The sequence below is a fragment of the Sceloporus occidentalis genome, unplaced genomic scaffold, assembly GCF_023333645.1.
Source record: "Sceloporus occidentalis isolate IW3139 unplaced genomic scaffold, rSceOcc1.0.p SCAF_15, whole genome shotgun sequence".
NCBI classification, from domain to species: Eukaryota; Metazoa; Chordata; class Lepidosauria; order Squamata; family Phrynosomatidae; genus Sceloporus; species Sceloporus occidentalis.
In genome coordinates this window covers 17,671,904-17,697,793 of record NW_028316995.1, presented here as the reverse complement: position 1 = coordinate 17,697,793, position 25,890 = coordinate 17,671,904, and the positions used below count along the sequence as shown (strand labels likewise).

The 25,890-nt window shown below is 38.9% G+C and overlaps 1 protein-coding gene across 1 annotated transcript in view; it reads left to right on the top strand.

Moving 5' to 3' along the window:
- Nucleotides 1–25,890, top strand: part of ACOXL (acyl-CoA oxidase like) — a 110,965-nt gene that overhangs the window by 23,739 nt on the left and 61,336 nt on the right. Inside the window, exons 11-13 of the mRNA XM_089481531.1 lie at nucleotides 14,704–14,820; nucleotides 15,835–15,988; nucleotides 25,031–25,120. Coding sequence (XP_089337657.1) covers nucleotides 14,704–14,820; nucleotides 15,835–15,988; nucleotides 25,031–25,120 — 361 coding nt within the window. The remainder of the gene's footprint in view (nucleotides 1–14,703; nucleotides 14,821–15,834; nucleotides 15,989–25,030; nucleotides 25,121–25,890) is intronic.

The window sequence follows — 25,890 nt, the reverse complement described above, 5'->3', positions numbered from 1 at the left end:
TCACAAATCAAATATAAAATGAAATAAAATATATCATGTGTGCAGATACACTCATATTGAAAAAAGGAAATAATGATTAAACAAACATATGGTTAAAGTAGCAAAAAAGCTCCCGTCCTTAAGGTGGGAAATCCCTTTGTCAAGTAGGGGTCAAAGAGGAAATCTAATAAACTATTTTCTTCCTATTCAGCACATGGAGAATGCTGAGCAGTAATTTTTTTTATAATATTAAAATTTAATTGAAGTTTATTTATGTGTATTTACACAAGCTAACAATTTATGTTGGCTTTGTTTTGTCCACATTCCTCTTTTCTAGAGAATTTGTATTGCTTCTGCAGATATATTGTGCTATTTTGTTAATGTTTTGATATAAAACCTTTTCCCCCAAGCTGTGTGAGATGTGGTTAGTAAACCAAATAAACTCTACTTTCTTAGCTTGAATTTACTGTAACCTTGAAGTTCACAAAGCAATTTCGATCTCGCTGTAGCATCTAGAACAGATGTGCAACAGGTGCTCTGTCTGTGCTATAACAAATACAATCTCTTACAACTACATATGCCACATTTAAAACATTTCACGAGTGACAAATAGTCGAAAGTACACTTGGCTATAGGTGTGTTTGTGACCAACATAGGTATATGATCTGTTAAATAAATAACCATTTTTATGGTGACCTTTATCACTATGTGATTTTATAATTGATTAAAGAGCTGTGTATTGGTGTTTCCAGATTTAAAAAACAGTATAGATATTAAAAAGTCCACATTGTGTTTCTGCAGTGGCAGAAGCAGTCTTCCTGTTTTCATGATCCGCAGGATTATTCTGCCCGTTTCCAGCTATGCAATATGAAAAAAGTATGTGGACACCTGACCACACCTAAAAGAGTTAGGCATCTCATTCTAAAACAATGTTTTTTATTTTTTTATGGAGTTGCCCCCCTTTTAGAGCAGAAGCAGCCTTCACTCTCCTGGAAAGGCTTCCCACAAGATTTTGCAGTCTGTTTGGGAATGTGTGCCCATTCAGTGAAAAGAGTATTTCTGAGGTCAGACACTGATATTGGATGAGAAGGCCTGGCTCACAAACGGCATTCAAATTATTTTCAAAGGTGTTCAGTGAGGTTAAGGTCAGGGCTTTGTGCAGGTCACTTGAGTTCCTCTACACCAAACTTGTCAAACCATGTCTTTATGGACCTTGCCTTGTGCTCAGGGGCACAGTCATGCTGGAGCAGAATAATGGCCTTCTCCAAACTGGTGCCACAAAATTAGAAGTCTACAATTCTCTAAAATGTGTTTGGACTTGGTGCAGATTAAGCAGGGCACAAATTCCACAAACTGACCAAAGGTCGCTTTGACATTGCCGCATTTATAGTCCCTAAGCACTCCAGTACGACCCATTCTACTGCCAATGTTTGTCCATGGAGATGGCTGCCTATGTCCTTGATTTTATACATAGCAATGGAAGTGGCTTAAAAACCTAAACTCACAAATAAGGAGGAATGTCCACATACTTTTGGTTGTGTAGTGCACTTCTTCCCAGGTGGTTGGATGTTCAGGAAACCCTGGAAGGATGGGCTGAGAAGATGCAAGAGATGCCAAATGAGTGTCCCGGACGGCATACAAAAACCCACCAACAAAATGGCACCACTCATAGAAGTTACCAAAAACATGGCAATTGCCCCAAACTGTACATTCCGTTCAACCGTGTGGCAGATCTGACACTGGGAGTATTGCAGCGTGGGAACAGGTAGCAGGTAAGTCTGTAACACCATCCACTCTTCCAGGAGCACATCCCGCGTGACAAGGAGCCGGTTTATTAGGATGGGAATTGTGGAAGCCATTAATCAGATTGAGAGTGCGGATATGATGAGCTGACACCGTAACCCTCCCAGTCAGCTAACTATTGAAGCTGAGACCTTACTTGATGAGAATCCGGGATACAGCTGACAACAAATTATTTGTGACCCTCTACTATAACAGGAGAAGGAGGGAATGGGATAGGAGAAGAACATCAAGAGACAACAAGTTTTAATAAAGACACATGAAAGACACATTTCTAAATAGAATTGCAAAATTTCTGGTTCACATGCCACTTCCTTCAAATGCTAATTTGCTAGTTTCCTTACATATAATTATTCCTTGTGACTAATGGGGTCTGTGACCTATATGCTTACTTCTTTGGTCTGTGAATGTGTTCTTCACTTTCTTATCCTACCTGCCTTGATATATTCATGTAATTGTGTTTAACCTGCCTCACAACTTTTCAGGGCTTCCCCTGCAGCATTTACTTTTAAGTGGAAATATGATCAAAGAGTCTTTGCACATTATTAACATCTAAAATAAAAATAAGACAATAAAGGCCAACCTCCTTTCTGATCATGTTGTGTTTTGCTGTTCTGTTATGTTACTTAAATTTATGTGGAATTGATCTTGCGATATTTCAGCAGTAGTTATTTTTTATATACACTAAGATTTTTCTTGTCTGCATCTGTATTCTCAACAAGTCATATTGAAACGCTAGAAAAAGAGGAACACGGTATGGCAAACTGTGATAGATTTAGTGTTTTCTCCCTCTGTTTCATTATAGCCAAACCTCTTCTACAGAAAATGTGATACACTGAGAACCACAAAAGCCAGCACCCCCAATTAGTAATCTGTATGAAAAAGTGCAAGCAAATTTCTTCTTGCAGTATGAAAACACTATTTAGTAACAATATAACAAAATCTAAATAAGAGATAATATATCATGTCAACATTTTGGGAGGCATCTGGCTCTTTGCAAAATAATATGCTCAATTTTATCAAATGGACATTTGAAATAAACATTAAAAATAAAAAAAAGAAATATTACAAGTTCTGAGATAACAACACGCTATAGCTTGGTATGTTTACATAGTTGTTTACATACTTGGGACCTCTTCGAGTTTGACCTGGAGTCTCTGGGTGAAGCGCTGCTTCCATGGGTCTTGTGTTTGGACATGTTCACTCCCCACCTACTAGAGGCTTTCTGGGGTTAATCCTGACCCCTAACAATGCCACAGAAGAGGGATCCCCCAGGTAAAGATCCCTTAGGTAAGTCTCATGTATGTACATTAAGCATTATTATGTGCAGGTCTAGGAGTCAGGGTATGGATCTGCAATGCAGAGCTAGTATCTCCTGATGAACACACAGCAACAGCAGGAACTCGGTCCAAAAGGGCAATCTTAGTCAAGGTAGGCTGAGGTTGGGTATGGCCGCAGGAGGACTTGAGACATCAGTACAAATGGATAAGGTGGAAACAAAGGACCCAGAGACTAAAGATAGCTCTTGGGCACAGGCAACAAGGTAGGAGAGTGGTATATGTAGGTATAAGAAGAGGGAAGTGCACACAAAGCAATTAAAATTGGGCATCTGTTCCACTGCATGATGGGCACATAGAGAAGCTTCCCCCGAGTACTAGCCATTAGTACTTAATTGAACAGGACCGGAGGGACAGAAAGCTGGGGGCAGACATGACAATGAGGTACAATTGTGCTGCCGCCTCATCATACTTGGAAGGACCTCACTACATATTGGCTTAAAGGGGAATGCATACCCTCGGCACAAATGGTCCATGATGGTCAAACCATTTACCATGTAAAGCCTGATGTCGGACTCTCACTTTGTATTTTTAACCTATGTTAACAGAAATGTTTCTGGAATATGTTGAACACTGTTTAAAAGATGAAGGCGCACCCTGGCCAAACTATTCATTTAACCATCTAAAGTCAATTATGAAGCTTTTTAATCCTGCAAGTTGTGAGGTGGGGCCTCCATCAATGCATCCTGGTGCCATGTGTTCTCCAGGTAAGCGATGCACATGTGCCTGACCATCCATGTAATGTGAAAGAAAGCGTGATTCATCAGACCAGGCCTCCTCCTTCCACTGCTCTGTGGTCCAGTTCTAATGCACATTGTAGGCACTTTCGGCATTGGACAGGGATCAGCATGAGCACACTGACTGGTCCGCGTAGCAATACGCAACAAACTGTGATGCACGGTGTGTTCTGACAACTTTCTATCAGAACCAGCATTAACTTTTTCAGCAATTAGAGCCTCAGTAGCTTGTCTGCTGGATGTGACCACATGGGCCACCCTTCATCCATCAATGAGCCTTGGCTGCCCATGAGCCTGTCGCCAGTTCACCGCTTTTCCTTCCTTGGACCACTTTTGATAATGTTATGGCTGAACAGTGTATTATGTAATTTAGGTTGATAGTGGAATTAAGATAATACAAGAAATTCTGAATGCAAATGTGCCCTATGTTTATTTTAATTTTTTTTTTTTGCTTTTTAAGTCCAAAAATTAAGCAACTACATTTTTTTTAATTCTTTTGTGTAACTTTGAGTTCAAGTACATAGTATTTTTTTTTTTTTTTTGCAGCATTTGACACGTTATTCATATTTATATGTTAATAGTGAGTTCCCCTGTTTTTTTTCTGTTTCTATACTGCAAGACCTAATCTGATGCTGACGCAGCATTATTGGTAAGAATGAGGCGCTACTAACCACCTGCACTTCAGATATCTACACAGTGTTCCAGATGGCCAGTTCAGGCCTGTTTAATAGCATTAAGTGCTTACCCCCAGCACGAAAACACAGCATCTATAAATCACTGTCTCTCTTGGTAGCGGAGGCAGAATACTAGAGCTCAGTAGCATTCTTCAGACGTTTTTTTTTTCCATGATCGCCCCAATTTTTGTGCACCGTCCCAGGTAGCTGCCCCACCTTATATGTAAGGAAACTTACTTGGGTAGCGTTTCTCTCATTTAGTGTACAAATAATATATTGTTTTTAGGAGAAGGGCTTTCTTTAGATAATAGTATTTTTATCTTATCTAATTTACTATAAAAGAAATATAAATGGAAAAAAATTGAAAAAATCCTTCTACTTCTTATGACCTTTACTTGAAAAATTTTTTACTCATCTACAAATGCTAATTAAAAATTAATGCTGAATGGATTCTAATATTTGCCCTGAGTTTAGAAATACTCAATGTTTTTATTTATTTTTTTGTTTTTTTACAAGTTATAGGGCAATAAGTACAAGTAGGGATTTCAAAACCATTTTTCCCCCCACTAGACACCCCGGGGTAATTCAAATGGTATAAATGTATAGCTCCAGCCTTTGTCAAACTTTGTGTTAGTATTTTTTGTTTGTTTTCCGTCACACACATCATACTTCAGGTATGAATTTACAACTCCTGGTATATGTTACAGCCAAACCCCTATCTGAGAAAAACCATAGGTTTATCTGGTTGTTTGGAGGCTAAAAGACCACATTTGGGAGGTGCACATTTTTTTTTAGTTCTAGGGTATTCCAAATGTTGGTAATTTAGCTCCTTTTCATGCCAGGATTTTTTTTAAAAAAACTTTTGAACGTTTTATAATTTTTTGTTGGAACTGGATGGTTCCCCTGATGGTAACATTACTAGAGAATTTTGTTTTTCTTTTATTTATTTTAACTATATGTATATTACGAATCACATAGTGGTTAGGAAGATGGGCTCCATTCAACCTGGGTGTAGAGCTCAGAGTTATCAGGAGGGTGTGGACAGAACCGCTGGGAACTTGTTTACTTTTTAGTGGTCGCCATCATCTTGTGAATGGCAGCATGCCTCACTCCGAAGCTTGAGATAGTTTTCCGGAGCAATCATGGGGCACTTTTGGATGGGTTTTGGGGTTGCTGAAGGCCTTTCAGCAACATTGATTGTGTTCCTAGGGGCACATAGGTTATAAATCTATGCACTGTACTTTAAATGTGACACTGTCATAGGATACCTCAAGTCAATATGGGTAATTTCTGCTCTCCTAGATCTCACCTGTTCCACTGTAAATGGCATTATTGTGGAGTAGGAGAGTCTAGAAGTAACAGCTCAGCCACAAAGCTGAGTGAGGCCACCTCAGTTCCAGCGAAGGGTATATTAATGCTACAGCATACAAGGAAATTATAGGCTATCGTATGCCTCCAACTTTGTGGCAGCAGTTTGGAGAAGGCCCTTTGTTCTTCTGTGCAGAAAGCAAGATCTGTAAAGATGGACTTAGCAAGTTTGATGTGGAGGAATTTAAGTGGCCTGCACAGAGCCCTAACCTTATCCCCATTGAACACTATTGATATGAATTGGAATGCTGATTGTAAGCCAGGCATTATTCATCTAACATAAGTGCCTGACCTCAGAAATGCTGTTTGCCAACAGAAGCATCCAAGATCTTGTGGAAAACCTTCCCAGAAGAAGGGAGGTTGTTGTAGCCATAATGACGGGAGGAGGGGGCTCCATGTTAATGCCCATGGTTTTGAAATGGGATGTCCAGAAAACTCATATACAGTTAGGTCTGGGAATATTTGGAGACTGACACCAAAATAAATTCAAGTTACAGTAAAATAATGAATATGGGCTCTCGGCTTTAATTTGAGGCTAGTCACATTTTTCCGGACCTAATTGTAGGTTAGATGGTCAGGTGTCCACATACATTTGGTCATAAACTGTATCTTAATTTGAAACACACATTGAATGTAATCAGGGTGTATAGAATTGATACCTTTATAAATTTTTTAAGCAAACCTCAGCCAAACCTTCATTTGCTTCACAATGCGGGTGTGCTCGGGGGGAGGGGGGCTGCTAATACAATGAAACCTATGCTATCTAAGAGAACATTGAGGGTTTTTTTGCCACATTTTAGTAGATCAGTCTAAAAGATACTCATTAGGCACAGGTGTTTAAGAATTGTGGTGAAAGGGTCTGTAATTTTCAAACTTATCTCGCCGAAAGCTAGCCACATCTGTAACATTGTTCTTAATCTAGACATCGTGCATGGGGGTGTTTATAACCAAAGAATGTACTGATCTAAGAGAAAGTAACACTGTTGCAAATATCCTTTTACTCATTAGCGTTACCCCAATGCTTACTCTTCTCAATACTAAAGACTCAATTTGTAGTTGGAAAAGTAAAATTTAAATATTTTAAAAAAATCTGTTTAAACTAGCTGCTAAACCACATTTTGTTATATCCAGATACTGTATAAGGGGGTACTTTTTAATATTATCACTATTTGGTTATCTTGATACAAGGATCTCATATGCAGTCAAGAAAATCCTCTTGGGCATCCTGACAGTATGTCACATAGCGGTAGGTTATTACCAGTTTACAGAACGTTACAATGTCATAAATAACCATGCTGTTTTGTAATTTTTCAGTAAAAGGTCTAAAAAAAATAGAATACAATAAGTACCAATTTCACATGTGGACTACTTGTTAAGGGGTGTATTTGTCATAAGAGGCATAGTTGTGCATTATACGTAAGTTTTACTGTAGATATATAAACCGTATTTGCCCGAATATAGGCCACACTTCCCTTGGGAAGATGAAATGTAGAATTCAGAATATTTAGGTGTAAACAGTTATTATTTGCTTTAAAAAAAAAACAAAAAACCTAGTGTTTCCGTGGGAATATTTGTCCATTCATCCAGTAGAGCGTTTGTGAGGTCAGGCACTGATGTTGGAAGAGAAGGCCTGGCTCGCAATCTCCATTCCAGTTCATCCCAAAGGTGTTTGATGGGGTTGAGGTCAGGTCTCTGCGCGGACCGGTCAAGCTCTTCCACACCAAACTCATCCAATCATGTGTTTATTGACCTTGCTTTGTGCACTTAGGCACAGTCATGTTGGAATAGAAAAGGGTCTTCCCGAAACTGTTGCCACAATGTTGAAAGCACAGCATTGTCCAAAATGTCTTGGTATGCTGAAGCATTAAGATTCCCCTTCACTGGAAGTGTGAGGCCAACCAGACCAATATCCCTTCTACACACAAAGCAGTCAGGCAGGTAACTCCTGGCATCTGCCAAACCCAGGCAGACTGCCAAACAGAGAAGCGTGATTCAACCCTTGGCATTGTATTTATGTTATGTGCTCGGCCAAGGAAACCCATTCCGTGACACTCCCGCCGTGCCTGTTTTGTGCTGATATTTTGGCGACTTTTACACACCATGCAACTCAGCGCTGGGTGACCCCGCTCTGCGACTTTATGTGGTCTTCTGCTTTGTGGCCGAGTTGCTGCTGTTCCTAAACGACCCATTTTTTTCACAAATGTTTGTGAATACAGACTGCATGGCTAGGTGTTTGATTGTATACACCTGGTCTGATTGAAACCCGTGAATTCAATAATTAAGTGGTTAGTGTATATAGTGTACATATCATGCAAAAACATTTTACACTAAAAGCTTTATGCAATTTAAGATCATCAGCAATACTGTTTGTTTTAATTATAGTAGGGGTTATTAAATAACTATACCTTTGGAATGTAGAGTTTGATAAGTTGCCTTGTCAACATAGCAACCAGTGAAATGGTCCTCTCTTTATTTGAGCCTTTTTTTGATATGGTAATCATTCCACTACTTAAACCTTTAGTACAGATCAGAATCATTTAAAAATCTGTAAAAATCTTAAGCATTGTTTGATCATTGGTCTTGATAACCGATAACCTTATGGATATCCCATTCCTGTCCGACTTTATTTGCTGCATGAAGCTCTACCACTTCAGCTAAAGGCCTTTCCACTTATCTGCCAACTCTCGGTGAAGTAGACCTTCCCCGTATGGCCGTGTCCTAGAATCACCTTTTCTTTATAAATAACCCCCATAGGCTGATGTGGTTTTTCGTAGCTGGCTTTAGCCCTTGTGGTGATTTCTACAAATCTCCATAGATTCCTGCCTAACCCCATTAGCTGGGGCTGCACCGAGTCACCAGTCTGCAGCACAAAGAATCATTCTTGTGCCCCACGTCTGCAGTAAAGCCATACAGGGTTCTGAAACAGCCTAACCCTGTGACCTGCTGGCATTTAAACGGTAATTAAACAGGTAAAACAGTACTATGACTAGACAGCAAGTGGCTAGCAATCACTGTATCAAGTGTTTATGTAACCCTTCCCATGACTCATTTATACCTTCCTCTCAGGAAGAAACAGAAGGCCACAAAACACGTCAAAGGTATACCGGGAAGAAGTCTACAGTCATAGGCAGAAAATATGAGTTAGCAGAAAGCTATAAACATAACAGGTGAATACTGATATATCTTGATACACAGGAACATACAGTATAAACAGTACACTATAGTTATGTTGTGCACAGATACCATCATGGACTAAACGTTTTGTGAAAACGTTTGGTATTGTAGAAAGTTTATTTTGTTTCTTTTTGTACATTTAATGTAATCTGCTGATCACATGTTTGTTTGGGTTACTTTATTGGAGAGCCTGCATTGGTGCCCTTATGGCTTTATTAGTAGTGTTGCAAACCTGCGATATCAAAACTTACTTAATAAAGTGTTTATCCCATAGCAATAAAAAAAAAACCTCTCCCTGGTAGGCACAAAGCAGCTATATACACAGATGAGATGTGCAATGGGTAAAGGTTTCAGTGATTTAAAACAAAAACAAAAAATCTAAAGCTTGTTTATAAATGAGCCCAGACATTCACTAGCACTGTGTTAACATGAACAGGTGCTGGGGGCATCCTTATATATGTACCCAATGCATCACTCCTTAAGGCTGGGTTCATGACTGTACTAACACACTGCCAGGGCTGTTGGCATGGATGCTTATCACACATGCTAGGTTGTTGACGCCACCAAATAGAAGCCCTACCTGTTGCTTCATTAAGGAACACTATTCCTGGCATAAAAAGGGTTAAGGGGAATCACTAATACACCAAAATGCCTTTACTTAAGTTGTCCAGTTCATTATTTCTGTATAGTATGGAGTGCATAATTTACATTTAAACATATTTCTTCCATGCTCTTTCTTAACCCCATACTTTTAGATGGTATTAGTTTTTTACCCAATGCCTACTGTGCATAAACATGACGTGACTCAAAGACAATTTGTTATTCCCTTCTGCATAAATGAAGTGTGTCCTCTGCCAGGCGTCGCACTGTATGGGGGCTACCTTATTTCCACACCTTCAATAGATAGATCAGAATAAAGAGGAATCGGCTGCTTACAGATGAGTGCATCTGAAATGATTTAACGAGTTTAAATGTAGTGCATAGCTTTTTCTTGTTAATGTTAATGTGCTGCTTTAGCCAAGATCGACTTTTTGAAATGCAGCACAGCTGTGTCAGCTATTACTCAATGCAAAGGTTACCCTATTGATGTCTGCGCAGATGTGTTACAGCGGGCTGCCTACTGGGAAATGTCAAGATTCAAGATTACAAAGTTAGCTGAAGAATGAAATTGTGGTATTGTGATCTATAACACAAACAAAGTGAATGGTTTGTAATGCGAATTAGCCTGTGTACCTGTCGTAAATTACTGAGAAGTAGATTCCAGTTTTGCGGTGTGTTCCTCTGAGCGTTGACTGTACTAAATGCTTTAGTTTTCACATATGATAATACAACCGCTATAACAATTTGGCTAGAGATGTGGTTGAATCGTTTTGCATTGAAAAGGGGGCAATGTGACAGGGTGCATGATAAAATGTCAAGTAGCACTGATTTATAAACCTACGCTATACAGAGTAAAATAGAGCTAGGAACTGTATTCCGGCCAAGTACAGTATTGTCCAGAAGGAAGAATTTGAATGGTCACCAGTTTTGTTGTTACCTGCAATGTAATGGAGCAGATTATGAATATATCTCTAGGTCGACATATTCTATTTGTACATCAGCAGATTTGGAGACCTGAAAGGTACATGAACACAACTTTATTTTTGATAAATATAAGATTTTATGGATTTAATACATCAATAGGCTGTAAGGGGAGAGGTCATGTAATCCGGCACATGGGTACTACGCAAGAACACAATCGAGTGGCATAAGTGTATGTGCTGGGGCAGGTACAGACTTCATGGCCCTTTGTAAAGAATTTCAGTTATTGGGGATCATATGAAGTTCCTTCTTGGCCTATTGTCAGACCACAATAGCCCCACAGATTCCTGCATATGACTCAGGGCCTTAAACGGTGTCTCAGCTTCGGTGTTAAATTTCACGTGGTTTCGGTTGAGTTGGGGGTCATGTTACCAAACTAATAATCCATATCTCTGTGCTTTAACAAATGGTTCCATTGATGGTTATACTTATCAACGTTACATGTTTGCATACCCAAGACTTAAAATTGTTGTTATGGTTAACAGAAACAAAGTGATAAGTTTATATACTGTATATAACATTACTCCCTCCAAACTATTCTTAAATAATCTTCATAGAAAAATAGAAATAAAGGATTATAATTTGGGTACATTGTTTGCTGCAAATTGCAGACAAGCATGGAAAAAGGAGTTGGTCTGATATGTAAGTTACACATCTGATATTAAATAGAAATGGGCACACTAGGTTTGCATATTCTGCTTGAGAAATGTTCTCATGTTGGGCTAAAACTTCAGCTACTGGAATTCTGCTAACCCTTCCTCTCCCTACCTTCTAATTATCTACTTCCTCTCTCCCTATTATCTACCCTACCTCCCCCCCCTTTGTACTTCACTTACCTTCCAGCAGTCCTGCGGCAAGTCTCCCTGCTCTGCCATGGTGCGTGCTGCTTCACTGCTGAGTGCCGGAAATTACGTCATATTCCGGCGCTCAGCATTACAAGCCGGCACCGAGACCGAGCTAGAGGGCTCGCAGAGGAGAGAGAGGGCCGCCGAGCGGGTACTGACAACTTGATAAGCAAAAACCACTCGGCGCTTGGGGCGGCAAAGTGCCACCTCTTCAAAAGTGCCGTCTAGGGCAATTGCCTCACTCCGCTCCATGGCAGTGCCGGCCCTGGCCCAAACCTCACTCTGCAAGCCTTCGTCCTTTTCCAGCCATGCGCCTCTCTGCTAGAAATAAATCCTCTCCTTGTCCCTTATTTTGCCTCTGTGCGCTTGTCACCATGCTAACTGATCAGTAAACAAACAGCAGGATCTCCACACAGGTAATGAAGCTCAAGGTGATGGCTGAACGAGATTATCTCATGCTCTGAAGACTGTTACTATTTACTGGTCACCAAGAAAACACAGTCATGTTAAATACAGAGCCCGGCACACAACAGAAGCAGAGTCACCTGGGGCAGGCGCAGTGTGTATAACGTCAGGATAAAGGATTTCTTGTAAACTCAATTCTACGGTTTCCTTTAAGAGGTTAAAGTGCGGGGTGCTTTCAGGCAATAAGTTTGGAAGTGACCTGTGAAAACCATCTTGAATACAAAATTAAGAGCACGTAAGATTGTTGGTTTAGTATTGAAGGTTACCAGATCTAATTACATTACAGAGGTTACCTTTGTGCTAATGTTGTAATCGTTGAAGTAAACACAATGACAGACATTTTTAGTAACAGATTGTTACAGACGGGTAATTCGTTGTTCCAGTTTATATTAGTGATAGGATAATGTAATTTCCCCGGGTATGTAGACGGTGCCCCCAAGCAGGTCACGAGATCACCTTAAGTGATATTTCCAAGTAATTATCATTGTATTATTAGTTGCGTGCATTAGAATCATGATCAAAGTTAAAGCTCAGTGTGCAGAGTTGCCAAGTATTATAAGAAGCTGCCTTATTGTTCACTGATCAGGCAAAAATTTGGTGCATATAAGGCATTGTTGCATGATATCAAGATGCTAGTGGGTATTGTGGGTGAAGAGTAATGAGCCTTAATGGCATATTCCCCATGGGGCGTTAGCTCCATATTTCAAATTACTGGGCAGCTGCATATTTTCATAACGCCAACGAGCCCAATAACCTGTATGTTGGTCTTCCAAAATCACCCTACGCTCGACATCAAACTTCTCCAGAGTCTGTCACTTTAATCAGTATGTGGGTGAAAATATAAACCATAAAAATGGCACATCTGATTTATAACAATATTTTGGGCTTTGGCACAAAAGAGCTATTATTAACGGATCAGATGGCAGACCTGCATCCACAACATATTATTTATATGAAGGTTGTGTAAGGGTTTATTCTGTAGATATGTCTTGTTTATATTATCGTGTCCTTGTGTCATACTTATAAATCACACTCATAGTTATAAAGTACACTGGTTTCACCTGCGACTGTATCAGGATGGCACCGATATATATATATATATATATATATATATATATATATAGATATATCTATATAGATATATCTATATAGATATATAGATGTCTATATATAGATCTAGATATCTACTTTTACATTTCAAATAGATACACAATTATTTGTCACTACTTATTTGAAGTATCTCTTCAATGAGCTGGCATCCCCAATTTATTGCAGCAGCATTGTCAGAAGAGCCCAGGAATAATAAGATGCTAACCTCTGAAAATAAATATCTAATAAGCACTTTCAAAATGTGTATAATAATACATTAAGCACTGTGGATTAATAAGAAAACGCAGATAAATCAAAGCACCAGAGTGTAACATTAGTCTAGACTGTGTCCTGTACCAGAAGAATGCGCAGCGTATCTCGCCCCAGGTCACCTCCGAACCCATCCGATAAGTGGCTGTTGTTTTGATATTCTGCCATTTATACTTCTGATTTCACAACAATTCAAACAGGTATGTAAGCTGTTTGGCAGCGCAAATACAGTAACTTTCTAAACGTCTGAGCTCTTTTGTGCTTTTCATGAAAGATGTCTTTTTATCCTAATCCTAATTTTGGAAGACAGATCAGTTAATATCTAAATATAATATAATTTAATTTAATTTATTCAGCCATAAGATTTAAGCCTTAAAGTCTTATACCAAATCCACCCTGTAAGTGTGTGGATAGAAGACGAGCATCAATTCCGAGCGGTTAATAGGCAATCCCGTTCTGCCGTGCATCATTTTTTTACTACGCCTGCATATGGCAGGCGTTTAGCGTTTACGTTTGTTTACTTATTAGGGGCCAGCTCTCTTCCCCCATATGGATGATTTTTATGTTATTAGATATTCATTTTTTTTATTTGTTAATGTTATTTCTGATAGATTTTGTTGTGCTTTAATACAAGTGCTGCAGACATTTCATATTCCAAATCAGGTGTTGCGTTTTCTTTTAAAGGCGGCCCTTTGTGACAAGTAGTTACCCGTTGCAAAGTCATGCAAACTTTCTGCAGGGCCAGTCTTAGAGCAAACAACACCCCAGGCAAGAATACTCTTTTGCACCCCCCCCCCTATTTTTTGTTTACATTTTAGATAGTGTTTTATACAATGTTTTTACTCAAATGTATTAACATGCTTTCTGCTTTGTCTAAAAATATTTTGTGACTTTTATGTCTGTAGAACATTGTCACCGATACACACATTCCCAGCAAACATTCTGAATTACTGGAAATAGGGGCGAGGCTTTACCAATATTTTGTATGTAACTTTGTGACTAATTGTGTAGGTAATAAAATAAGGTATTTAGAAGAATTTGTGTGTGTGTGTGTTTTTGGGTTTTTTTTTTACACAATTTATTAACACATTTTCTTCTGCTTCAATACAGATTATTGTAACGTTTAGGGCTGTAGAATACTAAGATACATCAAACATTTTGAGAAAATAGGAAAGAGGGACTGTCCCGCCTAAAGAAGGGATACTTGGAAATCTTGTAACATGCAGTACCCAAAATATAACTAAAATGCAGTACTGCAGGGCAATTCCAGCAAGCCTTTAATTTTATTTTTGAGGATATGGGAAAATACTGAAATGAAGTTGCAAATTTTGTACTAAACATCTGTTATATACATTTATGTTGATATGAAGCTTTCTTTCTTTAGTCGGAGACAATTTGGGCCTAAGGGCAAAGAAGAAGTAATGATAATTGAACATCAAACTCAGCATTTCCGATTGATGCCCCACTTGGCTACTGCATTGGCGTTGATATTCACCAGCAGGTAGGCAAATGCCCCTTCTGTTTTGCACTTGTCTTGTTGTAGAAATAAAGTAGTGACACTTCTTTTGTTTTTCAAAGAAAAAAAAAAAGAAATAATAATTTTAAAAAAAATATATAAATAAATAAATATATATAAGCTTAACGCCTCAGGAGGGATCTAAAATTATTTATCAGATACAGGCAGAATTTGCAAAAAACATAGGGGCTATATATACAAAACTGTAGTGCAGTGCTTGAAAATGTACGTAATGTGCACACCTGTTTAGTAATTGACAATAGGCATTGTCATTGCTTTTTATGGTCTTTTTTATTTTTTTAAAGAACATGTCAGATCAATATTCATAAAAATCGATGCATCCTTAAGATTTGAAAACATATACATATGCTTCAAAAATCTAAGTGATCTGAAAAGGTATTCAGAGCTTAAATTGTTTACCAGTACTCGACAGATCATTCTGATGAAGTATAGGTAGATCATCATGATATGTATAAGGAAAGTAACAGGCACAGTAAGAAAGCCTGTTGCTTTCCTTTCTCCATCTTTCTAATTATGTTTGTTCTCTGTAATCACGTATTCTGCTATAAGGAGGTACAGCTGTTTGTTGATGCAGCAAACTCATATCCGATGTGTCATTTGTCAAGAATATTATGGTATCCCCTTTCCACTAATGGAAAAAAAAAATTGTATTAAAGACATGGTACATGGACGTCTTATGCTTGTGGCTGCATGTATTCAGCCAGCCCACACACTAAAGGACCAGATCTGCCATACAAGCGGCAATACAGTTAAGGGAGCTGCACCGGTCCAGGCCTGGGAATGACTACCAATTAGCCATTTAAGTTATGCCCTATGCATCTTTCTAGTGTGCCTTGTTGGGAAACCTAGCCATTAAAGTGTACAGTATGTCAGTTGTAATTGCAATGACATAATGTCGAACAGTGAATTTGAGTTTACTCATTACAGTTTTTTAAACGTATCAATTGTCATTGGTTTCATGTGCTCTTCCTTTATTAGATATGCAGGGGAAATGCTTGATGAGGATGTCTACCACAACAGAGACCTAGTAAACAACCGGCCTTTGCAGGCTTTGGTTGCTGGACTTAAGGCCTATAGCACATGGGAGAACCTGGCATGTCTACAAGACTGTCGTGAGTGTACTGGAGGAATGGTGAGTCAGAGGGCTGTTTCATGCGTTTACTGGGATCAGTGTGGGAAACGCAATATCAGACCAGGGGCAGATCCAGAGCCTGGCCTCAGGAGGTGCACTCTTACTAACACACACCCAGACACACACTAATGTACTCAGGCACACACTAACACAACTAGACACAATAACACACACGCACTAACATACCCAGACACACACTAATATAACCAGACATACCCACAGTAACACACCAAGACACACGCAAACCCAAGCAGACACACGCAGCTCACTTACCCTGTCTTCAGCTTGTCTTCAATGCAGCTCGCGCACACTGATTTAATATATGATTTGAAATAGATGTGTATGTATGTACATGTGGGGATGCTGAGACAAAGTCATTGAAGGTAATCCCCTGAATTACCTGAATAAACTAAATTTAAGAACATTCATTAGTACCATAGATGTATCATAAAGAGGCATGGCCTATGATTAGAATCTTAACTTAAATATGTAAATCAGATTTAAAAGTGCAGTCTGTAATCGGGTTGGCTTGTATTCTGGCCACCATAATATAGGACAACTCCAGCATTTAGGTTCTCAGGTCAAACTACAAATATGACGATCTGTTATTAAAAGGGACAGCTCTTTAACTCTATCACTTCAATGTTAAACTCCCTTTCTCTCCAGCTTTAATTAGTTCATTTAAAATGTATAAAGTATAAAGTAACCTGAAAGGTTACATGTATTATTCCTCAATTTGGAAAGCCTGATATATCATATTTGGGTCAGAATCCTCTGCATGAATTGTCCAAAGCAGGACACCTGTGTTGGTGTGTGGAAATTGTCAGGTGGGGTGGGCCAGGCTCTGGATGTGGCCATGATGGGAGGTATGGCCACTCACCCAGCTTACCCAGTTAGTCACTTAATGACGCTGGGCTACGTGGGAAATGCAAACTCACGCAAAGCTATAATGATATTTAGATATCAATACGCAGCATATTGCTGGGGAGACACAAATAAAATGGATGTTAAATGGATACATACATTTTTCCTAATTATGCCACTGTTTTGCACCTCCAGGGCATCTGAATTTATTGGTTAGAACTTATGGGAGTAGAAATCCAGTAGAGCTCATCTGCCCTTTTATTTAAAAAATAATAAAAATAAATAATAAAAAATAATTAAATATTGTGAGTTTTTATTTATTAGGCTAGGGGTTGACAAGTGTAACTTGGCACCCATAACCACACAAAGTCTTATCACCTAAGTATGCATCAGACCTTTGTTCCTGCATTCTGACAAAGCACTGCTGGGGCTGTTGCTTTTTTGATTGTTGTCATGGTAACTTGCAACTACATTAAGATACTGGTTCCATGCACTGATCCCTGATATACAGGCAAGGATCAGAGACAATTTCTCTTATAGTAGATGTTGCAGATACATCACTATTTAAATGTATTAAATGTATTAGACTTCCCTTTATAAATATGCAACTTCAGATTGAGACTTCAAAATGTTGCCAATCGGCTCAGCCTGCAATCAGCAGCCCCACTGCACACAGAAATTCTTGTTTTCCTGCACTCACTAAAGATGGGTTAGGGTGCCACCATATACAGGAGATGGGGTTGGCTTCCTAGGTCTGCTTGGACGATCAGATAAGTCATATATGATTGGCACCCAAAGAGTTAATGATCACTGTTTTTAGTGTTCCATTCCTAGTGTGCAGTTGTGTCTGACATGGTTCCAAGTCTCAGAGTCACTGTCACATAATTCTTGCATGGGACAAAAAGAGGCACAGAGACAAAGATACAGATACAATTATCTGACGTTTTCCTAATAGATCAGTCAATCAGTTTCAGTTGAATAAGCACTGATGGGTCACCTTTTTTGCTTAGATAAGTGATACCCTCTGACATGTCTGTCCCCTTGGTCTCAGCTTTTGCTGTAATCAGACCTTTCCAGTTGGATACACACCCGTAGGCTACCTGCCAACTATATCACATAAATGCTGGAAAGATAAGATCACTATCTGACCTGCCCCTGACTCTTCTGATCATGCTGAGATAAGTAACCTTCCAGAATATACAAACCATAGATATTTGCCACAGACATTCCTAATTACACAAGAATTCACCTTAAAAGGTGCACAGGGTCATGTGAATTGTTCTCTCATGATAACTCTCAAGACATATTGCTGTCTCACAATGTAGTTCAGTCTACACCCAGCATCTATGCTTTGCTGTGCTTGCTAAGTAGCTTGTAGAAATCATACAATATTCTGAGTTTTCCAGTAAAACAGGAAGATTCAAAGCATGTATGTGCTAATTTTTATCAATGATAATGCGCCGGAAAGACTCAAACTAAAAAGAAAAAATCAGTTCTACATAAAATGTAGTATACGTAATTCAATCTATACTACAAATTATCCCTGGCCTGAATGGTAAATTTATTAAAATGTAGATTGAGTCAAATATTAGAAGTTTTGAGGATTCAGCACATATAGTTTTATTTCCCCCCACTATAAAATAAAATAGGTGGCTTACATCATTTAGTCCTTGAAGGCTTCCTGTAATACCTGAAATGTATTTCTATTAATGTTACATTTAAAGCTCCAATAATCATCTGCACCTGTAGTACGTGCCACTGAACCAGCCAACACTTTCTTCAAAATTCTTCAGACTCGTCTTTTTTTAGGGTATGAGATCTTCCTAATTAGACCCCAAAATACATTTATCTTTTGAACATTAATATTTAGTGGAAAGAAACGAACAATGCATTTCTTGCCATGAAATAATTCAGAAGGCGCGTTTCTTGGCCAAAATAATACAATCCAATGGAGGCCAACATCATGTGCTATTGATAACCAGCTATTATTGAAACTTTGAAGTCAAGGCCCTGGAAAACAATAACACGGATTTATTGATCATAGTCAATGTCAGATTTTAATTTAGAATTTAGAATAGGGTTGATTTCAGTAACATTCTGTCCTGTTCTGTAGGTCTTACTTGATTTACCCCCAGAGTAACTTAAAGAACACTTACAGAAACCCATATGGTCCCTTAATAGGCGTGCTCAGAGAATTCATCATTTACCAACAAATTCCTGGCTTCAGAGAGTTCTCTTGAGTGATGGTGCCTTTAATACAAATTCAACCCATAGGAAACTTTACTTGATTAACTAGTGAAATCACTTCGCAAAGGACCGCATTGGCCCTTTAACCTCATTAGCGGGTCCAGTTATTGAAAGTTATTGTTTCAGAACTATTCCTAAGCAGCTTTAGTTCTGAATTTCTTCCATTCGCTGGATTTCTGCAAACAGCTGACCTACACTCCTGTAAAGCATAGTCCAGAGTATCTAGAAAGCCAGAGACTCGTTAATCCTATCTGCAAACATTCACCCCTAATCACATTTCAGAAACTGCAGACCCCCCCAGTGGTAGCTGTGCCTTAAGAAAGTGAAGAAGAGAAACAAAAAACACATATCTGTGTTACATCCCTATGAAGATTTAAACATTAGTGCAACAATATAAATAACAAAGGAAATTCCAAAATATAGTTTCAGCTCCCAGATGCTGATGTCTGCAGGCGGCATCATTTTAAAGGATCTCTGAATTGCATTCACTTGTATACTGAATGCATCCAACTTGGGTTTTTCTAATTGACTTGTATGGGCGTATTTGTCACGGACTGGGTCCAAACAGATGACTAAAAGACCCAGCGCGCCCAAAGATTGTGTGCAGGAGTTACGGTGCAGTAGTGGAGTTGAACAGGGCCTGGTTGTAGGGCGACCACACTCACCCAGGAGTTGAGTATCTAGGGATGTGCAGCCCAACACCAGTGCCCTGATATAGCAGCGGATGTAGTCCAGAACAAAGTCAAATCCTGCAGGCACCCTGGAACAGGCATGAGACATCACACAAGACTCATATGCAGGCTGGGAGTATGGAAGCTAAGCAGAGAAATATAGCAGACACATAACAAGCAAGGGACAGGGAGACCAAGCACGAAACATAACCAGACAAGATATACATATTACTGAGCACAACAGTGAACAAGACAAGGAATAAACATAACCAGACAAGATATACATAACACAGAGCACAACAGGGAACAAGACAGGACACCCCGCTGCCGGGGATACAGGACAGGACACCCCGCTGCCGGGGATACAGGACAGACTGACACACATAAATACAGAAACTAGCCGAGGACTGTATGATAACTATTGGAGATTCCGTCACATCTTATGGTCATAGTATGCTTAGCCCACCACTACGCCAAAGTACTCCAATGACGGTGGGTCCTAACGCTAATCCCTGCTGACAGAGGTACGAAACAAACTAAACATGTAACCCAAACGCATAGCACTGAGACATACCTTTAGACTGCAGACTGAGACAAACAGAACACACAGGTGGGGCACACCTTATAAAGGATACAAAGCAAAAGCAAAGAGCTGAAGCAGAAGCAAGGAATGGGAGATCAGAACAGAGCAAAAGGAAATCCAGGAATGGATTGAAGCAAAACAGGGAAATTGAAACAAGAGCGAGATATGCAGCTCAGCAGCCTGGGAAGGACGTGACAGTATTATGCTGGAAAGTTAGGTAAAAAGAATAGTCTTTCATGTAAAGTGGGAAAGGTTAATGCACTGACGGGATAATACACAGGTATAAGCTATCTAGAACACAATGCAAGGACAAAGTTACATTTGGAGCTCTACAGTAAATAGAGAAAAATCGATAGACTCTTAACTGCTGTCAAATTCTATGTAACTATCTTTGCATCATTCCATACCACGTGCCTAAAAAAAGACATCTTCTTACGTCCAAAACTTGTTCTGAGATGACAAGTGTGTAAAATAAGAGAAAGTATGTTTATCAGCTTTATGTAGTCATCTGTAGTTGATTATGACTTGATTTTGCAGAAACCGCATATCATCCGAGCAGATGTGAGTACGTAAGCCAGGCCAACACAAACAGTTCAAAAAAGTTTGTGAGAAACTACTTCGATTACAGAATAAAGCAGGCTTCTGTCAGTTTTAATGCTCATTAATTTACAGATAAAACCAAGCTGTTTTCCAATAAATGTACAGTGTCTTTCTATAGAAAAGTTTAATTATATTACATTCTATCCTTATTTATTTGCTTGATAATATTTATTATGATTATGATTAAGTTGGTAATCATTTATGTATGAAGCACACTTATATGTGATCTATATATAGATATATATGTAAAAGGGTGAAGCCGTATTAGTCCAGTAGACACGATGTCAAAAAATAGAGTATTGCAGAGTATGCGGTGATACCTTTTTTATTGGACTAACATAATATTAAAAAGACAAGCTTTCGAGAGTTATCCTCCCTTCATCAGGTCTGAAGCAATACTAATCAACATGATAGAGGTTACAACTTAAAACAAGTGATGGTATAAGGGGGGGGTTGAGTGGGGTGTCGTAAATAATAGGTCTGGAGGTGAGAAATGCAGAGAGGTGGAGAGATAACCCAGGGACAGAACAACGGTCAGGACTACTTGCCAAGCCGTGACTGTGTGGAGGGCGTGGGCATGAAGGGGTTAATAGCACCAGGCCTCTGGATTTACTAACTTGACCCCTTAACAAGGCATAAGCTACACCAAATTAACCCCCAAATCCTATATATATATATATATATATATATATATATATATATATATATATATAGATATATACGCGCGCGCGCACACACACACACAAACACACAAAAGGCAAAAACACAAACACAGCATAGGAATTATATGTTGTTGCACTATGGTTGTACAGTGACCCGCTTGATGCTCTCACCTTCTAATGAGACTGTGATGTAAAATGTTGTAGGCTTTTCCTGTTCAGTATGAAAAACAAGCTGGCTAAACTCCTTAGCATAGTGTCTGACTGTTGTTAAGGTGTAACAAGAGGGTGTTCTGTCTTGGAAATGGTGGGGTAGAATATGCAATAGTCAGGGCCGTATAAAGAGCATCATGGGCCTAATGCTGAAGATTTTGGTGGACCTTTTTAATGGAAATAAATAAAATGGAATAGACAAAATCTTAACTCTTCGGCATCCATGTGTACTGGATAAAGATGACATCAGTGCCGGGCAGATAATATAGGACATAATCTTATGTAAAGGGATTGGGAGTAATTAGTACACTAAAAAAGTCATCATACATGGGACACCTGAAGCCACAATTCAGTGCTAAGGACTAATAATTTTTAATAAAATATGCAGATTTAATAACACAAAATCTTTACTTTTCCTCTCACTGATTTGTGAGTGAAGAAAGTTTCAGGAGGGATAAGTAAAAACTAAATAGTTCAATTCCTACAGTAAGTAAAGAAAACAGATGACCTAACACACACACCAGGACAGGCTCTGCCACACCGACACCCAAACACACACCAGGACAGGCTCTGCCACACCGACACCCAAACACACACACACCAGGACAGGCTCTGCCACACCGACACCCAAACACACACACACCAGGACAGCCTCGGCCTTGAGCTGCAGCTCCATTAGCCCCTGCTTTAATCTTGCCCTGGCAATAGTGCATCAGGCAATTTGTGATGTTGGAACTAGCATATACACGAATATATATTCCTTATAGTAATAAGTTGATATATTTGGGAGGTTGGGTGATTTTATTTTGTTCATGGAGTAATACAATGAGCGGCTGTCTATTCTACACGTTACCGACAGTGTTACCACAAAATGGCTTGAAGGTCTGCCCAAACAATGAGAGATGACTTCTCGCTTTTATTCTTATTTCAGCAGTAAGCAGTATTGTTAGTATGAAGCAAATGGTATTATTTTTTAAAACGAAAATGCAGCAGATTTGTTTGGTTTGTGTCCTTGTAGTTCAGTGGTAAAATATAGAGATATGTCTTGTACAAATGATACTTTAAAAACAGGACATGTGTCTTGTGGCTTCCTTGACAAGGTTTATGCTTGTACTGTATGATGGTCTTTTATTACGGTTGGATGGACCATTGGGCGTAGAGAGAATACCCACAGACATGTGAAAGCAGAAATATCTGAAGTTGATTGGGAGAACCCACAAGAATCCTCTGTTAATCGCCTAACTAACCCATCATAACTTTACATATGATCACCAAGCCATTTTTTATTTGAGTATATTCTCGTTTTATTTTAATTGCTGGAAACTGGCGCACGACGTTGCTGTATTTGGTCATATTTTCCATTCCACTTCACCACATGCAGCTGGGGATGCCTAAGTTCAGTTTCAGAAGCCTCTTAGTTACTTACTTGTAATGTTAGTTTTTTTGTTTTTTTAACTGTACTCTTAAAATATAAAAACTGCTGTGCAGACACTATGGGCAAAGAAGAGCAATCACAGCATTATTGTCATGAAATCTTTATGGAGAATTAGTGTATAGTGGTTCTGTAACTTATTCAAACTGACAATAAGCTTTTTAGTAAGTCAAATAAAGGCTTGTTAGTAAATCCCAATGGATTTTTTTAGCATATTAAATGCAGATTTTAGTTCCATATACAAATAGATTTCCTAAAACCTCAGTTTCATGTTTAAATGTGCTTTTTCATTCAGTGGAAACATTAATCACACTCTCTAATATGTTAAGGAATACCTTAGCATATCTTCCTCTGAAGGTTGAATCGCATATAAACACATGTTTTAAGAAGTTGTTTCTGTTCTATGGCAACAACCTATCAGAGCCAGATTTTTTATGTTACTTGGTATGTGTCCAGCTTGTATGGATGAGGCAATGTTTTACTTGCTTATTTATGTGTAGGGTTTGGGCATTCAAATGCAATGAATTATGTTACTAAAGCTACATTGTTACAGAAGTGGAACATTACCAGAGTCGGTGGTTTATTTAAAACTAGTATTAAAAGGGGAACAAAGTATCAGGATGCCAGCACCCCAGGAGTATACTTGGTCAGTTGTAATCTGTGCAATGTGGCCCTTCCTGATCAAGATCATGTTACACTCCCTTAACATACAAGGTCAAGAACTTGATCTCAAGCTGCCAGGAAGAGCAATTTCTCATTAAACAAATATAGTGTGGTCTTTAAAAGTACTCAGTAACATGATGAAGAGGATATTTTCAAGTACTCAATAAACATCCAATCAACATGTTAAGTGAAGTGATTTTATAAGTACTCGCAGACAAACAACATAGTTTATTGTCCTTAATGAGATTCTGTAGCAATCACTCATATATTCACCAATCAGCCGTAACATTATGAGCACTGACAGGAGAAGTGAATAACACTGATAGTCTTGTTATCATGGCACCTGTCAGTGGGTGGGATATATAAGGCAGCAAGTGAACATTCTGTCCTCAAAGTTGTTGGAGGCAGGAAAAATGGGCAAGCGTAAGATTCTGAGTGACTTTGACAAGGGCCCAATTGTGATGGTTAGATGACTGGTTCAGAGCATCGCCAAAACTGCAGCTCTTGTGGGAAGTTCCCGGTCTGCAGTGGCCGGAAAAGCGGTGAACTGTTGACAGGGTCATGGGCGGCCAAGGCTCGTTGATGCATGTGGGGTGCGAAGGCCAGCCCATGTGGTCAAATCCACTAGGCCAGCTACAGTAGCTCAACTTGCTGAAAAAGTTAATGATGGTGTCAGAACACACAGTGCATTGCAATTTGTTGCTTATGGGGCTGCGTAGTCGCAGACCAGTCAGGGTGCCCATGCAGACCCCTATCCACTGCCAAAAGCGCCAACAATGGGCATATGAGCATAAGAACGGGGCCACGGAGAAATGGACGTAGGTGGCCTGGTCTGATGAATCATGTTTTCTATTACATCACGTGGATTACCGGGTCGCTTTCCGCGAGAACACATGGCACAAGAATGACTAAATCGAGCTTTAAATCACCAGATTCATTCTCCTGCATAATGCATTATACCAAGAACTTAAAACCAGAGCCTTTCCCATCGAGGGGAGGGGGTTACATCTACATTGTTGGAAAACTCAATGTGAATCCTTATCTGCTCAACATCCAAAACCGTGTGTATAGAACATATGCATTATAACTTGCTTTTTTTTGTTGTTGTAGGGATACATGATGGAAAACCGCATTCCTGGGTTGAAGTGTGATTCTGATGTCTTTGTAACATTTGAAGGAGACAACGTTGTCATGTTACAGGTACAGTCTGAGCACAAAGTCAGTTTGTACTTTTACTTTCCAAGTGCATTATTTTATATTCATCGGTACGGAATCTCAACTTTATGAAATCTTTTTGATACATATATTATGATCTCAGGTTTCGTCTGCAAAAATAGACATTTTACTATAAATAGGTTAATAATATATACAGTTTATATTTAACATATTTTCAGTCCAGGTACACATACTATCAGTTTAAGGCTAATCTCATTTTTTTAATGGTCAGTCACCATTGTTTCAAATATCTTAGTAGAAGCTCAGATCAACCATGTTGATTAATAGATAATACTACAGTTTTGCCTACTTCATTATGTTCTAGCATTGTGTCCCTAATAGTCATTTGAAATATTTAATCAGCTCTTGATATTAAACTCAATGGTCTAGAATTTTCTAATTTTCTTTCTTCAGATAATTGTATCCCATTAGCATTTCTTCATTACTGTAGCTCAGATATCAAAATACAATACAATACACCATCGCTATTTAATAACTTTTACATTTTATGATTTTCAGTCACTATTTGGCCTCTTTTTAAGGTGGCCAAATGTCTATTGAGTAATGTGTATTTTTTCCTGTAACTGGTCCACCACTGGCACTTTATTAGTGTAAATGGAGGAAAATAGAATGATAGAATTTTCAGTATGTTCACCGATTCACCTGCTCCATCTGATCTTACCCATATTTTTGTATTAGTATGTTAGTATTACCTGTAAAGCATTAGATTTCGTTTACTTGGCTCCGTTTCATGA